This window comes from Trachurus japonicus, chromosome 13 (assembly GCF_045865225.1).
Source record: "Trachurus japonicus isolate A0001 chromosome 13, Traja_1.0".
NCBI lineage: Eukaryota > Metazoa > Chordata > Actinopteri > Carangiformes > Carangidae > Trachurus > Trachurus japonicus.
In genome coordinates, this window is record NC_140919.1 from 24,313,893 (window position 1) to 24,332,157 (window position 18,265).

The window sequence follows — 18,265 nt, forward strand, 5'->3', positions numbered from 1 at the left end:
TTTAAACATGATTCTTCCTCATGATTGCACAAAGTAGGAGGATAAAGCTCCAGGTGAAAGTATTCATAATTTCTTCTTTACTGGGAAAAAAACATACAGTACATGCAGCTCCTAGTGTATAATAAAGAAATAACACCATGTTCTAGCTTCTGAAGTGTTCCTTCGACAGCAATGTGTGTTTATTGAAAATTCCTGGCTCACACTCAATAACTCAATATCGTCTACAGTTCCAATGGGAAATTCGCTGGAGTTAGCTCATTCTGTTGACTTTTTTTTGCTCTCAATTCCTCTCTCTCCATCTTAGCTTCAGTTTCTTTTTTTATGTCAGATTCACTGTTCCTTTTCCCCTCTGTCTTGATCTTATTGTATAACATATTTGTTTATACTCTGCTACAGTATAAAGACTGTTTAAACTATGTCTCCATCCCACCACTGTGTCATCTATATCCTCTTTTTCTCCCTTTGTTTTCCTCTCGCCTCTTCCAGATCGGCTACTGGAATGACATAGACAAGCTTGTGTTGGTCCAGAATGAAAATGCTCTGTCCAATGACAGCACAGCGATGGAGAACCGGACTGTAGTTGTGACCACCATCATGGTAATGTACCCTCTGACTGCTTTCAGTTCTACATAGTTTGGATAATGTGTAATTGTCACTGTAAAGGGACAGCTTCACCCAAATTTCTCCCTTTCCAATTAATTCCAATTAACCATACCCGTGAAAATCAGAGGTTCATTTGCCTTCGAGGCTCTCACCAAGATGTATTCACTGTCAGAGAACCAGGGGATAGAGGCCGCGTGGCAGAATTAGAAAAAAAACTGGTTGGTACTGGATGAGCTGTACGAGATGATGAGAGCTCTCAGAGCACAGCCAGGAGGGAGTGGCACTTGTCCAGCTGGAAGATTACACTAATGTCTCATTAGAAGGCAAATCTAAAACTGACCTCAGATCACCATTTAGAAGTGACCTCGGTCCAGTCTTTTCTAATGGCTTTCACACAGACACCAGTCTGCTGCCCAGTTTAATTATTCCTTTTCCCTCTACCAACAAGGATAAAGGAGGGCTAATCGGTGGATTTCTGCACATCCTCTGCTTACATTTGATTTCACTTCACCCATCTGCAGCCTTTTTATGGTGGCCATCCCCTTCCTGTAAATGCAATCAGTCTAATTCAATTGGGCATGCAAAATGATGCAAGTGAAAGCAAGTGAAAAGACTAATTTCAGCCTAGAGATAAAAACAAGTCACAGATGCTTGAGCTTCAGAGGTTCAGTATTTTGTTTCAAGGCCCATCGCTTCATCCAGCAAACCGATGAGTACGAACAAAATATCTGTCATCGCACTTATAGTAGCGTCGTGATGTGACCAAATATCTAAAAGGTTATTTAAAGCCTTTGCCTTGATTATACAGCACTTATACGGCTAGACGCAGTAGTAACGGTCAGGTCTGCTTTGAGGAAAACAACCACACATGCTGCAGGAAAGTCTTCAGAAAAAATTATTCAGTTTCACTAAATGTCTCCAGTGACAGCCCAGCCACCACACATGCACACTCTGGGAATGTATTAAATCCCTGCTGTAGTGTGTGGTGTGGTGCCTAGAGCCAGACGCAAGACAAGGAAATACAAACACATCAACGCAGTCAAATAAATTAAAAGACAAGTTGTTATGCCTGATACAAAAACCTATTTTAAATACGTGTGTATAATGTTAATAGAACATCATATATCAGACTCTGTTGTTGTCACTTTTTTAATTCTCTCTGAGAATGGTTTCTGAATCCTCACATCTGTTTGGCTTGTGTTCCCAATCACATTCATTTTGTGTGGCTGTAAAATAAGTAAAACAGTCTTTGTGTTTTCCAAGTTTGTTATTTGCTCCCCTCTTATGTCTGTCATCTGCCTTTTTCCAACACTCCTATCCGTTTTCTGCCTTTCTCCTTCGCTCTCCCCCTCTCATTGTGTCTCACTGTCTTTCTTTAACTCTCTTCAATACCCCCGCGACCCCTCGTTTTTACCTCCATGCCTCCTCCACCTGCATATTTCTCTGTGAATGGTGACCTCAGCAGGCCTTGGCTAATGTTAGCTCAGCCACCTCCTCCTCTTTGCAGCCTCTGATGATGAGGAAGCCTCTGCTTCGACACTGATGCCGGGTCTGCAGACAGGGCAACAGAGTGACACACAAACTCACCTGAGTTGCAAACCCTCTGGAAAGACACAGAACAGACTGATAGACTGAGTGTCTCTAAAGCTCTTTACAAGGACACAGTACGCTCTTTTTTTTGTAATGTATCTTTTCTTTAAAACAATGATTTTCTTTTGTGTGGAAATGATTTAATTGTGTGTGTTGGCACTGAGCCTGTGAGGCACCAGGATGCCTTGCTCACTGAGCTGCTGTCTCCCTCTCATGACAAAAGCCACAGTTGGACGAGAGCTCTGCGAGGGATTCTGTGGCCACTGTCAAGATCTGACATTCAGCCGCACAAAACCACCAGACCATTGGACAGCCCTTTTAATTCAGATTCTTTCACTCTTTCTGAGGACACCACAATCACCGCCATGTTCTCTGTCTCACCAGAGAGCACCTGCAGGAGAAATCACCCCAACAAATTATTTCTATATTTCCTTTTTCTTTTTTCTTTTTTTCTTTTTTGGGGGGCGGGGGTGACCCAAGGGAAGGTGTTCATCTTTCCACTCTGTCACTTTGTAAATCTATTCAGTCATGCCTACTCACTCAACTTTTCCTCTTCTGCATTTAATTCTCTCTGAGAATGGTTTTTGAATCCTCACATCTGGATGAAAGGGTAAAGTGAGAAGCCCTTTTAGTTATGGGTATTCAACACTATGGCCAGTTGTCTGAGGCACTGGGGCTGTCTTTCTACTGGAAATCCTACAGCAGAAAATGTTTAAGGTTGGCATCATTATCTATGTTTTAAAGGGATAGTTCAACATTTTGGCAAATTGGCCCATTACTATTCACCACTTTATTTTCCCATGATCCATTGCGTCACACCACCCCGGAAGTCGGTTGTTTACGTAGCAACAGCTAGCGGCTAACGTAGCAACCGGACATCCACAACTCTTGCGATTGGCTTTATGGTCGTTACAGGCTCCATTCATAAAATCTTTAACTTTCCTTGAGTTGTTTGTGCATCCAACAACAGCACATGTCATACCGGAGGACATTCTATGAACTTGTAATAATAATAAAAACACTTCTAAGACAGACTGCTAGGCTAGCTCCATTCTGCTTGAAGTGAGACAGAAGTGCGAAACCGACTTGTCGGTGAATTGAGTGTCATGGCGACGCCCAGCGGCGTTCTACGGAAAGTGGTGAATAAAACCTATAGTCATAGCAGTAGGTACGTTACCTTTATTTATCGGTGCAAGCTATTTGTAGAACGGCCGAGCCGAGCCACGAGCTGCTCGGAGCTACACTACAGAGGCTAATGGGAATTCCATCATCAAACTCATTAAATACACAATCCAACACCTCCAAAACGCTCTTGTGGACAAGTTGTGACCTGCACATTCACCACGCTATGAGATAATAACGGAACATTACGAGACAGAGTTGTTTTGGAGGCAAATGCAGAGACTGCTTGCCGGAAAACTGCCCCTGACAGGATCAGCTGTTTTGGATGAATTTACCTCGAAAACAACTCCATCTCGTAATGTTCTGTTATTATCTCATAGCGTGGTGAATGTGCAGGTCACAACTTGTCCATGAAAGCGTTTTGGACTTGTTGGATTGTGTATTTGATGAGTTTGATGAGGGAAACCAAGAAATCCCATCAGCCTCCGTAGCGTAGCTCTGAGCAGCTCGCGGCTCTGCTCCGCTGTTCTAAAAATAGCTTGCACCGACAATTAAAGGTAACAAACCTACTGCTATGACTATAGCGATTATGGCAATGGGCCAATTTGCCAAAATGTTGAACTGAGGTGTGAAAAACCCAAATGAAATGAAATGAAAAGTTCTCCTGCACATGCGCACATTTCCACAGGTGCTTAGCATCTGCCCTGTGGTGTAGGTCATTCACACATGCAGGCTTTAAAACCCTTGCACAAAAAGTAATATATATACACAATAAAGCCAGTATGAACAGGGTGTATTGGTGGGGATTGATTGTGGAGTATTTGGGAATTAGCTTGTGAATATATTGGCTGTGTCAAAATATGTGGCACCTCAAATTGTGACTGAAAGAACTCTGGGGTATTATAGATGATGGTGTAGGAGGTGGTCTGAGAAAGGTTGGGTGTCAACAGGTTGAACTGTAGGTTAGACTGACTCACTTAACAACTGGCTGACTGTTGACTGACTGGTTGACTCATCAACTGACTGACTAGCTGACTATCTAACTGCATTGCCTGTCCTCCTTTATGGCTGAATAGCTGGGAGATAATCATGCTGACTCACTGGCCAACAGTGTGACTGGATAGATGATTATGTACTGTAACCGCAGTAATTAGTTAATGAATGAACTGATTGACCAACTGACTGACTCAAACAGACTGTGACTAACCGACTGCCTGGCTTGCCCCCCCCCTGCATCTGAATGAATGCTTGCAGGCTGATTAAATGTCCCGGCAGTTGGCTAACTCGTTACGTGACAGTCTGGCTTTTTAAATGCTGGACTGATTGAGTATCCAGTTGGCAGCCTGAATGAATGACTGGACAGTTAGGTGACCGTCCAGTTGGGTGCCTGTATTTTTCATTGGCTCTCTAACTGGCTTACATAGCAAGTCCTGTCTGCCTTTTTGGCTCCAGTGTGAAGTGTTTCATGTCTTATCAGCCCCAACCATTTGCTTCTACAAAGCTGTTCTCCTTCTTTCGCCCACCCATTTTCCCTCTTTACATCTGTCTTTTTTAGCGCATCCTTTCTGTCTCTTTCTCTCTCCCCTTCCTCACCATTTTTCATTTTGTCATATTCTCTCTCTCTCTCTTTATCTCTCCTTCTCACTTTCCCTTTTTTCTGTTTCTATCTGTCGTCTATTCTCCCTGTAGCTATCTCTGTTTGTATTCTGATCTGCGCCTTCATCTTTCTTCTGTAGTTTCATGCGGCTAACACACCACACATCCCTCTCTCCAGATGCTTTTCCACCAATTTCTCTTCCCTTTATTTTCCTTTCAACCCCCTGATCTTTAGCCCCCATTTTCTCTCCTCTTTTCACCTTCTTCTTTTTGCCCTCACTCATGATGCCACATACACATGATACTTTCCTCCTAGCAGTGGTTATACGCACTAACATCCGGTACACACAAACGCACTCGCACACAATGTTGGCATTACTACCTACCTTAACACTGAGACAAAAGCGTCTGGAGCAAACTGATAACAAACCATAAGGATGCTTTAAAGTGAAACTGTGCCACTCTTGGCAGTGCTCCCATTGGTATGTGTGTTTCTGTATGTGTGTGTGTCTGTTTATGTATAGCTGCTTACGTTGTGCTAAATCAACTCAACAAAGTGACCTGCTCTGATTCAAATACATGACCTTCTAACATGATAAACCTGTAGGTAATTTGATGGAAGAAGAGACATTCTCCATGTTGAAACAAATTAAAGGAATGATTCCCCCTGGGATTCAGCGATTTAAGCATAAAAGCACTTCAATTTTTCATGGCTCCAGACAATTGCAATCTCCCACTGTAGGATCCAGACACTGGATATGTGGTGGTGATGTGGTCTCGCTGTATAGAGCTCCTGGTATTGCCTCTGGCTCTGACCTGGAGTTTCGCAAAATGTTAATCGAAAAAGGTATTTTAAATGTCAGTACATTATGTAAGAATGCAAATGAGTATCAACATTTTGAGAAGAAGGCTCATTTGTTGTCTTGTTAAAAAAAGATTGATTGTAACACATAGCTGGATCAATTTTTGTTTTTGTAGAAAGTTTAGCTTTTGACTTTGTGTTCAAATGGAGTTGTTTTTGATAAGTATGCACCAAAATATCAAAGGCAGCTTAGTGTCATTCACCTGCGGAAAGGCACCAAATAATCTCTGCCACAAAATTCAAGCATGTTCTCTGACAAACTGCAGTGTCACATTTTTGTCAGTACTATTTGGTGGGTCTCTACGCAGTTAATGTGTTTGTTTGTTTTTTTTGTTTTTTTGGCAAAACAAAAATAAATAATCAATTGTGTGAGTTTTACTGTAAATCAAAGGGGGTTGCAAATTTAAAACGTGTTTTTTTGCACACATCTTAATTTATTTTTGTCTTTATCCCTGCTAAAGAGCAGTCTTGATGGCTGTGTTGATCTACTGTATTAGGGGGAATTTACTTCATGTTGGCTCAATGGCATGAGCACCCTGGGACCTGCTAATAGCTCTGATAATGATGTTTTTGTATCTTCTGCCACTTAACACAATGTGCCCCATTTTTATTTTTTATTTTTTATTTTGGTGATGAAATGTTTGACAAAAAATGTTCAGTATAAATGAACAACTGGATTCTTATTTGTGTGGTTGTTTTTTCAAAGCAAGGTATTTTGTTTAAATACATGTTATACTGATGAGAGACTAATGGTTTTAGACAATTATGATAATGCAAGTTTTGGGTGCTTTTGTTTGTGCCTCTTATTTGACCTTTCATGTGTAAATTCAAGATTATTCTTATTACCTGACAACAAACAGAAAGCTAAGGCCCTGTTCAGACGTGTCATTAACATGCGTCTTGCGAGATAAGCTCACACATGGACGGCTCTAAGTTTGTTAATTTACAGCGGCCATTAAAATGCATCTCCACATACATCTCGAGTGATCACTTTTATGCTCTGTATGCAAATAAACATACGCAATTTGTGTTTGCATAGACCAAATGCGTTGTTGTCTTTAGCCAGTTTGACTATGACAAACGAGTCCATTGTCAATGCGACTGTGTGTGTTTATATTATGAGAGACAGAGGGGAGGAGGGGCTCAGTGAATCAATGCACCGCAGTTCTCCAATGAAATAAGGTTTAAGCCATTTGAAACTGTGGAAAAAAGGAAGAAAAAGAAAATGGAAATCAATATGTGACTGTCAAGGTTGACATTGAGGCAGCCACAAATAAATCAAGGTATGAGAAAAGACTGAAAAATGTAAAACTGCTGCATTTTTGGTTTGTTATGAAACTGTGGCAGAGGATTTCAATTGACTTGCATTCACACCACATGTGGCCCAGATCACCTCTAAACCTGGTGATTGGATCTCAGATGCGTCCTCTGTGCGTCCTGGCTGCGTTCACACCTGCATTCAGAGCTGTCCACCCGAGACATGCGTTAATGCCAGGTGTGAACATGGGGAGCTGCCGTGTAGTAAATGCTGAACATCCTGGATTTAGGAACAAGAATGATCTACAGCCATGCTAGTCCTGTTTAAGGCTGGAGGCCTTTTGCACACTGATGCTTTTACATTAGCTACAGCTCAGAATGCTAACTGAGGGTACTCAAAATGACAACCTCACAATAACATGTTTACCATGTTCACTGTCTTTGGCTTAGTGTGTTAGCATGCTAACATCTGATTAATAGCGCTAAACACAAGTACAGGTGAAGCTAATGGGAACATTATTAGTTCTGCAGGTGTTTATGTTTAATATTTGGCCACACGGATATATATTCATTTAGACACATTATTCTTTTTATAATTTCTCCCTAGTTTGCCTCATATACACAAATAGGAAAGGCAATGGCTTCATTTCATGCTCCTTGCTGAAAAGAACAAGGATCAATTTCCAAATCCAGCTTCCCTATGTTAGGTGTGCTTTGTATTGTTCAATTTCCAGTGTATGATTTTATTTTAAATCCCTCTGCCTGTCTTGTTCTTATCTGGACTTGCTCTCATTGTTATTCAATTTAGACACCAAATTAAGATTCCCATGTTTCTTCTAACTGACTCATTTTATTGCTCATTTGACACTCTGTGAAACATGTCAGTCTGAAAATCCTTGTTTCCAATGTGAACCAATTTCCTGAATGAAAAATTCAATACAAAACATGTTATCATTTTTTTATTGTGTTTTATGATCTCCGTAAACCGTTTCATAGCTTGGGAGTGTTGGATATTATAAAAGCCTGCTTGATTAATTAGATGAGATAAGTCTTTGATTAAAAAGGGTTTGATAGCATTTTAATAGGCTCGGTTTCAGTTGGATTACAGGGTGAGCAGCCTCAGGCATAATACCATAACTCACTGCTCCTGATGGATATGCTGTCACTCAAAAGTCTGTGTGTGTATGTGTGCGTGTGTTTCTCTGTGGACAGCAGTAATGTGTGTGTGTGTGTGTGTGTGTGTGTGTGTGTGCATGTTTCTCTGTGATCATGTACATGATTGGATCTGTGTGCATGTGTCATTCATAAAACACTCATAGGCGACATTAGAGTCCGTCCTTGCTTTCATCTTTGTTAACCGCATGCACAGCAATCATTTTACCTTTCACAGCACATTATCAGAGCAGCAGTCTTCCTTCCCTTTTTTTCTACCACTCTGTATTTTTCATCTCTCTTGTGCATTTCTCTCCTCTCAGCATTGGTGTTGTTCTGAGTCAGGTGAAGGTCCCAGTGGAGTGAATGTCGAGTCAGACAAAGGCATAAAACATAGTGGAAGTCAGAAATACAAGATATAAAACATCTCCCTTAGACATGGCCTTTTCAAATCCAGTTCTAATATATATACAGTATATATATTTATTTTTCACATTCTATAAACTGTGCAGCAGTTTCTATCAGACCTTGGTGGCTGTTCTTGACAAGATGGGTTTTAAATCATCAGAAATACTTTCACATGTGTGACTTTAAGATTGTCTTTGGTCTGTGGTAAAAAGTACTTGGCTATAATACACACACACACACACACACACACATATTGTGACAGTATATATACTGTATATATTTAGATTTTTTATTTATTTATTTATTTTTCACTTCTAATGTTTTAATCAAAATCCTGCTTTATATGTATTTCTAGGTTCAACAGAATTGAAATCTGTCAGCAACATTGCATTTATTTTGAGAATGTATATGCCTAGATTTTTTCTGAGGTATAATTTTCATTTATTTGTATCAGCTTTTCCCTGGTCGAGTGTTTAGAACCAAACTGTGGTTGGCTTTTGATAAGTTTCTTTTTATTTTCCTTCTTTTGTAAATAAAGGTTGCTGTCATGTCCCTCCAAACAGTTGTGTCTTTCTCCCCTTGTGCTGGTTTTGTAGGAGGGTCCCTATGTGATGCTAAAGAAGAACTGGGAGCTCTATGAGGGCAACGACCAGTACGAGGGATACTGTGTGGACTTGGCTTCGGAGATCGCCAAACACATCGGAATCAAATACAAGATCTCCATCGTGCCAGACGGGAAATATGGAGCCAGAGACCCAGAGACAAAGATATGGAATGGCATGGTCGGAGAGCTTGTGTATGGGGTAAGTTTGGATGGAAAATATCTGAACTTTATTCATGTCTTTTTATTGATTCACTTTTATTAAAGTGTTGAATTAATTTTCTGTCATTTCATTTGTCTTGATTGATGACTCCAGTAATTCAGACTTTAAAATCTCTAATTGTACACACAATAACCCCTGAAGTGATTTGTTCATACATAAGAATGGAAATGTACTGTACCGTACAAATTGATTGTGTTGATGTTGAAGGCCCATACAGTATAACTGGTTCAACTTAGCTCTATGCTGTAAAATTTTATTTTATTTTTTTTAAATCCAATGCAGCAATATCACACATTTTGGCCACAGGAAATAAGTCGTATCAACACATCTCTAGCTGCAATGTTGCTTCAATATTGTAATTTTCATAGAGGTCGTATGCTACTTTGGTGCTATCACACTAAATTTAATGTTATCCTTGAATCCTTCCATTATGACTCTCATTTTGGAAGTAAACTCTCTAACCCTGCGTCCGTAGTAGTCTGCTGCAGATACGCTGAGTCTAGAATGGTGCACTTATTTTTTATGAGAATTTGGCAAGCGTGCTAATTATGCCATTGATGCCCATACACAGTCTGGGATTTCACATCACTCGTCTCAATGCAAACTTTATCAGCATGCACAAAACAATGTCAGTCGTCACTTTGCGGAAGAGTGAAAGTGGAGACGTTGCCGCAGAACAGGGACAGAATTAATTAGCCTCCAGAATCCGTGTCGTGGAAGGTGACACAGCAGAACGGCTGCATTGACTAATCAGGTCTGATTTGTTCCCAACATTTCACCGTCCTTTTCGATGACTCGTCTGCCACATTGAGAAACATTTCAGCACTTTGTCCTTCATGTCTCTTCACAGTTATTTTTCTGTCTTTATGCCCCTTACTTTATGTTTATCTGTGTGACTTTCATCTCCTTCTCTTTCATGTTGTGTACTTTTGTCTCCTACTGTCTAGCTGTAATTTATTTCATCTGTTTCTGTTGTGCATTGCATTTTTATATATATATATATATATCCCTATGCTTTCTACTCCCTGGTTTCCTTCTCTTTCTTTTGCTGTTTCTTTTCCTTTCATCCCAACATCCAATCCTTGTAGTGAGGGAGGTTATTTGATATGCCGTTATTGTCGCCTCTTTTTCCGTTAAGACTGCAGATGCTGTTTAGACACACTTAGCCTCTTAGAAACAGATACTCACTGTGCTGAATGAATGATGGTTTTGACTCTTACAGATTTTGTGTGTGTGGATGAGCACACATGCAGATGTATATGAGACTTTGCTCATTTATATTCTGGCAGTGTCACTTTCATGCCTATGTATGAATTACTTCTCTGTCATTGTACTAGTTTTCCCTGCAGCTCTTCTCTCTCTCTCAACCTTTCAATCTCCCCTTCTTCTCTCACCCACAGCACCATTCCCCCTTCTTTGCTTCCCTTATTTCCTTCATTCCCTTCCCTTCATTGCTCCTGCTTCAAATAAACTGATCCTACACTTCTACTCTCTCCTTATTTTAGTTTCTCTTCCTCTTTCCCTTTTCCTTCTATCCCTAATGACAGCAGGGTTCACAGACAGTTCCTTCTCACCTGTTTTATATATAGCTGCAGCAAATCACATGCACTGCCTTATAAACAAAACAAAACACCAACACCCACTTTTCTTTTCTTTTGTAGAAAGCAGAAATAGCTGTGGCCCCATTGACCATCACTCTGGTGAGAGAAGAGGTGATCGACTTCTCGAAGCCCTTCATGTCTCTGGGCATCTCCATCATGATCAAGAAGCCACAGAAGTCTAAACCAGGTGTTTTCTCTTTCCTGGACCCACTGGCCTACGAGATCTGGATGTGTATTGTGTTCGCTTACATTGGAGTCAGCGTTGTGCTGTTTTTGGTGAGTGGATTTGAAACACAGAAGTAAGCGGATGAGCTTGGTTGGTGGACTGCAACTGTTGGAAGACTTATTAAAGACTCAGGTTCAGGGATGAAAGCGTAGCGCTCTTTTTTGGCTTCCAGGGGGAAAAAAATTCAGAGTTGGTGAGCTAGAGTATCTGATCACTTTACAGTACAGTGAGTGAAGGCTTCATAAGGGCAAAGAGTTATTTGTAAACCTTTCATGGTGTTGTTCATGGTTTATGAATGTTAATTTGTATGTCACTTTACTATACAGGTGGTGTAGGATTCATAACTAAATGGCAAATGATCCTACCACTGGAATGGTTTGGTGTCTGGGCAACTTTGAACAAAGCAAACAATGCATCAATTCTGCATTGATGACTTTAATTTAGCCTGCATACAAATTGGTATTTTATCCCAGCAGGCCTACTTACAGGTGTGATAAAGGGACTTTGATGAAACATCTGGGTAACACACTACGCATTTGTGACTGTTTTGTGAGGCCTTCATGAACCATTGCAATAGAATGCTAAATGTGGGTATGTTGTTCTTTTATTTCCAGGTGCAATTAGGGGACTAACTGAAACAAATTCCCAGTTTGTTATTCCATAGCAATGTAACCCGATGTATAAATGCCTTATGAAGCCATCGCGAATGCATTACGAACACCTTATGAAAGGTCTTATGAATGTGCTATGCACATTTCGATGTACCCACACGGCCTGTCTTCCTTTATAGACCTTAAAGGTACATTGTGTAAGAATTACTCCCATCTTGCGGTGCGTTTGTAGATCGCAAGCAACTCAGTCATATTTCATGCTGCATTCATGTGAAATCGGTTAGATAGCAGACGGACAACAGCCGCTGCACCTAACGGCTTGAACAAGCCTTTATGTAAACAAGTGGTCCGTCAGCACGAGGCAAAAAAATACATGTGACAATATGTTGTCATGGCGATGTCGTATTGTTGACCTGACCCACGTTTTACCAGCTTTCTCTGGACTTCTGTGACTAAAATGACATCTGGTTTGTTACCGACGGCCGTTTTTCCGACTGCACCTGAATGCAGCATTCACGTGCAGTCCTCACAGTCTTCACTGCGTTACCGCGGTGACTTTTCACAGACGCCACCTCGACCTGAGCCGACAGCTCCGGTGTCTCCGCTGAGTTTCCGTGGTTTCCTACCGTCACGCTGCCACTGAACGTAAAAACATGGCGACACCACATGGCAGCCAGCACCGAGCTTACCCGCTCCATGTAGATATGAACGATATGAACGGCTAATTCAGAGCTGAAAGGAACACTTCAGTTTGTTGATGGGGGTAATTATTGATGAATGAAAAACATACTTTTGAACGAAATAATTGATTTTCGTGAATAGATAACAGGAGAATTTACACAATGTACCTTTAACAATCTCCATCATATCTTTCTTTTCTTTACCTCCCAGGTGAGTCGTTTCAGTCCATATGAGTGGCACGCAGAGGAGCCAGAGGAGGGTGCCACGGAGCAGGGCCCCACTGACCAGCCGCCCAACGAGTTTGGCATCTTCAACTCCCTCTGGTTCTCACTGGGAGCTTTCATGCAACAGGGCTGCGACATCTCACCACGGTAAGTGAGGTGAAGTGCAGTGTGCGAGACAAACAGAGAACATTTGTGAATGCATGAGTCAGACATAGAATGAAAGTATTTGAGTCAGTAGGCAGGGTGTGTTCAAAAGAGTGTTTGTGTGTGGGCTGTGAATAGTGTGTCTGTGTGTCTAACTGCCTACAATGTTAGAGTGCTGTAGTATTAGGCTTTGGTGATTCAGACTGTTGATAATGTGAATCACCTCTCTTAGCACTTCTCTGGCTTTCTGAACTGGACTGATACGCCAGGACACCGTGTGCTACAGAAGCTTAAGATGTGCTGGAAACACACAAACACACACACACACACACACACAACAGTGAGAAGAAACCACCTGCACGCAGTTCCACGGTACATATGGGTGTGCGATGGTGGGAGATTTAGCGGGTTTTCTAGGTGTGTATGAATTTTTAATGCACCACTGAAGAGGCCAAGTCCAGCAGTATTTTTAGAATATTTATAAGAATATGGCATTTTATTATTGATAACCTGAGAATGCAGTTTAGTGAAATATTCATGGCCGTCATCCTCAAGACCTTTAGGGAGCAAATCTAAGGAGAGAAGGAGTAGTTGGGAGTCGAAAACAAATGACAGAAAAGAGTGATAGGTGATGAGCTGAAAGAAGAGGGAAAAGTGCAAGCCACTGAACAAAAGGGGCTTGAGAGTAGAATAATTAGAACTGGTTGCAAATATGTGAATTGGCACTTCTCACTACATCATAGAGGTGGAGATGAAGCAGTCAGTGGTTCATATTCACTGTGCCAAAACCCCGGAGAATCCAGAGATTAATATCTGGAGCGTATCTGAAGATTTTCTGATATGACATCTTACAACGCTGTGATCAGAGCATGTCCAGTCCAGATTCTGTGATATTTTTCACAGTGATTGTGTTGGGAAGAGATGTATCATTACAAATTCAAATTGACTTGAGTTTTTTTGATTCCCCAACATGATACTGTATGTAATTGGGTAAAAGAAGTGAGAAGCAGTTGTTGTTGGGAGGTTTTGACTTGAATAAAGGCACTGGTTCATCACGTGTAATATAAACACTGTATGGACATGAACTTCATACATTCTTTAACTTTCTGTTGCTGCTCTCAGGCATTTCCACTGCATTACCATCAGCTCAGTGTTTGAGAAAGTAACCAAACTTATAAATTAGCTGCCCAAACTTTGTTTTCTTTCTCTTCCTCTTTAGCTCTTCTGCCCTTCTCCTTTGCTCTTTCATCCATCTCTTTCACTCCCTCTTCTCCCCCCTCTCCGACACCTGTCGTCTCCTACTCCTTCCCACTTTACTGTGACTGACAGGCCAATTCCAGCCCCCAACACCCGCAGCACCTGCACGCAGCCACACTCACGCAAACACGCACGATGTGCACATAAATACACAGACGTTTCACACATTTGCACACACATATGCAGAATAAAACGCCCAGTGTGCAGTTTCATAACATCCCAACACACACACATTCAGACCTTTCAGTCACTTGCAGGCCCTGATACAGGTGTGTGTGCATAAGCTACACCTGTCATAGCGATAATGTGATACTTACTGTAACACAAATCCAGTGTTCGTGTTCGTGCCCTGTCACTTCCAATACAGCACAACTCCTCTGTAGGTCAGGATTACTCAGTCAAAATGCCAGATTATATTCATACAATGGGAAATCTGCCACTTGCACGCCCTTTCTTTCTCTTGTTCTTTCTGTTTTGTTCGGCCTTTTCACAGGTTTCAATCTAAACTTAAGTCTCAGGTGTCTTTCTCATAAAAGCATCTCAAAAACTAATAATTTGTTGGTTCAGAGACTGGCACAGAAGCTATATTCAGTGGTGGGGCTCTGTTTCCATTGTAATGTGGGAGAAAATTGATGAAAACATTTATTTGAATTGTGGTACGCAACCCCCTGGTGTGTGCAGAGCAGAGCTGTGGAGGTATGTAGCATTTAACTGTAATATAGAGACACAGTGACAAACATAAGCTAAGTGACTCCTTCACAGTAAGTTGGGGGAGGTTGTGGTGGTGGAGGGGTGAGAGAGAAGTAGATGATGATGGTTGCTGCAACATAAAAAAAAAAACATTTGCAAGACATGCAAATACACAAACCTACTGCAACCTCAGTGTTTCCCGTTGTCTTTTGTCGGTTCATCTGTGTTACATGCCCATGGTCCTGCATTCGTCCCTTGTGTTCATGGTCAGAGATCCAGTTTTCCTGCTTGGTGTTCCTGCATGTTCCTGTCCGTGTGTTCTTTATTTCCCCTGTGATTTGATAAATCTTTGTTTGTTTTACTGTACGAGAGTCCTTCTCTGCAGACTGGGTACAGCTCAAAACCTACACCGCAACAACTGCTGGACATCAAACAACAAGTCGTAGCTAGGTTCATCACTTATTTGTGTTTCCAGTCTCCAGCATTCACTAGAAACACACTCATGAGTTCGTGTTGTGATTATTTGCAGCATAATCTTGTCAAACTGATGAAGATGCTCTCCAAATTTGTGTTTCCTTGTGTCAGTGGTGGCACCATTAGGTAAAGGGGTTCTGTCTGTTTCGAACCAACTAATTCACACCTTGTTATCTGACCATGTCTAAAAGCAGGAGTGTTGAAAGAGAGTGGTGAGATGTAATGAATCATCTGAGTGGTGATGGTAGTGCAGACTTGGAGAGTCTCTTCCTGAGGTCAGTCTTAGTGTTGCATTCAGCTGTACATATAAAAAGTGACGAGTGATTTAATCAGCAGTTTGTTTAAGTGCACTGAGCCTCTCACGACTATGCAGGGTACAATTAGTTGTATAGTGTCACCAGAGGTCATTGTCATCATTGCTAATCATCCAGGTCAGCTGACATGACTCAAGCTCCCTGCCTGCAACACTTGTCACTGCCTCTCAGTGGTTTTGAGGCAAACACAAACAAAGCACAAATGAAGTGCTGATGCACTCATTAGACTGTCTGCTCTTTGCCACACATCCCCAGCACGCACATAGTCTTATTTAATCTGTCAAACTTCTACTGCTAAACCACTCCGCTTCATCATCACCATCATCATTCTACTTAGGCATAGCATTTAATCAGCCTCACCTCCGCCCCAGCATCAACCTATAGCCACTGATTGTAGTGAAGGAGTCTGAGGGAAGGAGAAATTGTAATCATCACTCCCTGGGCTACATTCGTGCTGCAGGGAGCGATGGGCTTGGACCGACTTGCTCGGACATCAAACACGTACTCGCATAAAAACCATTCCTCATAAACTGACTGACTGAAACGCCAAAGTAATGACACAATTTATAATTACACACGAAGAGGCAGAAAATTCAAAAGAGGTCATGTTCAAAGAGTTAAATTAACTTGTTCATTAGATTAATTGATGAAGAAATTAAATAAGCCTGCAGACCAGGCTTTCTGCCATAAAAACCATGTGATGGATGAGCCTCCACTGTAACACTGTGCTTGGCAGAAACACTAGATCATGTCCTTAGAAAGGGAGACGTATCATGCATATCATCATGTCATATCATCTTTTTCTTTCCCCCTCTGTACATTTCCTTTAATCTCCCGTGCCTTTGTTCACCTTTGCAGGCAGGCAAAGTCATAATGCCAACTTCACTGACAGCAGAAATGTGCTGTAGCTCCAACAAAGACAAAGATATTATCAAATCAGACATATCCCCGCTGCCCAGGCAAGTCCCTCGAGTTTCTGTCTGAACCAACTGAAATAACCAATATTTCACATTTTATTTTGTATTAAGAAAATAGACTCACATTTACTTTTAAACCATTAAACTGATGTCATATGAGTTTGAATACCATCAAAGTAAAAATTAGCTTTTATTCATTCTTTATTCTACAGTAGTCCTGTGACCTGCTGATTTAAGTGGTGTTACAGTAATTGAGATGTGAATACTGTTGATACCCACTACACCTCCTGATCTGAAAACACTCTGTCCTTTGCTGTGCTGCAACTGCTGCAGTATTGAGGTTGACTTTAACAATGCAGGTGGGGATAAATAGAAAAGGCAGCCTCTATAGGAAGATAACTTATTGTCTATTATATATGTTGACTTCTGAAGCATCTGTGTGTGTATTCTTTACAGGCTCTCTGGTTAGCTATTTACGTTGTATTGGTGTTTTCCTTAGAAGTACGTATCCTCCTCTTGTATTATATGTCGTCTCTGTCTTATAACCTTCATGAGCATCTGTCGGCCAACTGGTCCATATGTTTAGACTTAATACACTGTATATGTGCATTTGAGGATGTGTGTGTTGTGTATTGAGCTTCCATTGTAGGTCCATTTATATTCAGTGTGGGTCCCTCTCTCCTTGCTGCAGTCATCTCTGCAGTCTGGGAGACACAGTGTAACACACTCATTCTGAACTCTCTGTCTGTCTGTCTGTCTGTCTGTCTGTCTGTCTGTCTGTCTGTCTGTCTGTGTCTGTCTGTCTGTCTGTCTGTCTGTCTGTCTGTCTGTCTGTCTGTCTGTCTGTCTGTCTGTCTGTCTGTCTGTCTGTCTGTCTATCTATATATCTGTCTATCTGTCTATCTGTCTATCCATCTGGCATGTCTGTCTGTCCGTTTCATGAAAAACATTTCTTTCTCTAAGATGTATACATGCTCTGTCAAGCAGAAGGTAATGGCAGGCAGGCAGACATAAGCACATTCACACACACTCACACACATTGTCAGAATGACCTTGAGGTGGCATTTGCACCACCCACCTGTCATCTTTTACTAAGGCCAGGCTAGTGGGACCCTAATATCAGTGATTGGCCCAGTCGCTGCACGAAAGGGAGGGAACAAAGTGATTGACAGTTAGGTGATGGGGTTGGAATTTCAAAAAAGTGGAAATAAATAAATTGCAAAATAAGTGACAGGATGTACACTGAGAGGGACCAAGAGCAAGTCCGGGAGAGAGGGGCAGATAGATAAAGTGATCACCAGTGAACATCCCAGAGGAATTGGATCTGTCTCTGTCAATAAACATCTGAAATTACAGCTCTCTTCTCTATTGTGTGTGTGCTTGTGTGTGCTTGTGAGTGTCATGTGTAAGTATTGAGTAAATGGCTGTGGGTGTGTTGAATAGTTAATGGTAGCAACAGATCCAGCTAATGGCATGACTAACTAACTACAGTGGAGCACTGAGGCTTACTCGCTAATTAATGATTACTCTCAAGGTCACTGAGCAAAATCCAGTCAACCCAGTCCTTACACTTTTTTTAGTACAATAAATCTTATTAATAATCCTTTCACTGTTCTACTCATGCTGGGTATCTTCTTTTCTACTTCACCTTCATGATCCTGCTTATTGTTTTATTTTATTATGCCTTCCATTATCTGCCTGTTGTACCTTTA

General features: G+C 41.3%; 1 protein-coding gene across 5 annotated transcripts in view; it reads left to right on the forward strand.

The window, feature by feature from the left end:
• gria4a (glutamate receptor, ionotropic, AMPA 4a) overlaps nt 1–18,265 on the forward strand; it is a 114,817-nt gene that overhangs the window by 71,062 nt on the left and 25,490 nt on the right. For all 5 annotated transcript variants that reach the window (XM_085795498.1, XM_085795499.1, XM_085795495.1 and 2 more), the window contains exons 10-13: nt 487–597; nt 9,187–9,393; nt 11,076–11,291; nt 12,744–12,904. In XM_085795498.1, coding sequence (XP_085651624.1) covers nt 487–597; nt 9,187–9,393; nt 11,076–11,291; nt 12,744–12,904 — 695 coding nt within the window. The remainder of the gene's footprint in view (nt 1–486; nt 598–9,186; nt 9,394–11,075; nt 11,292–12,743; nt 12,905–18,265) is intronic.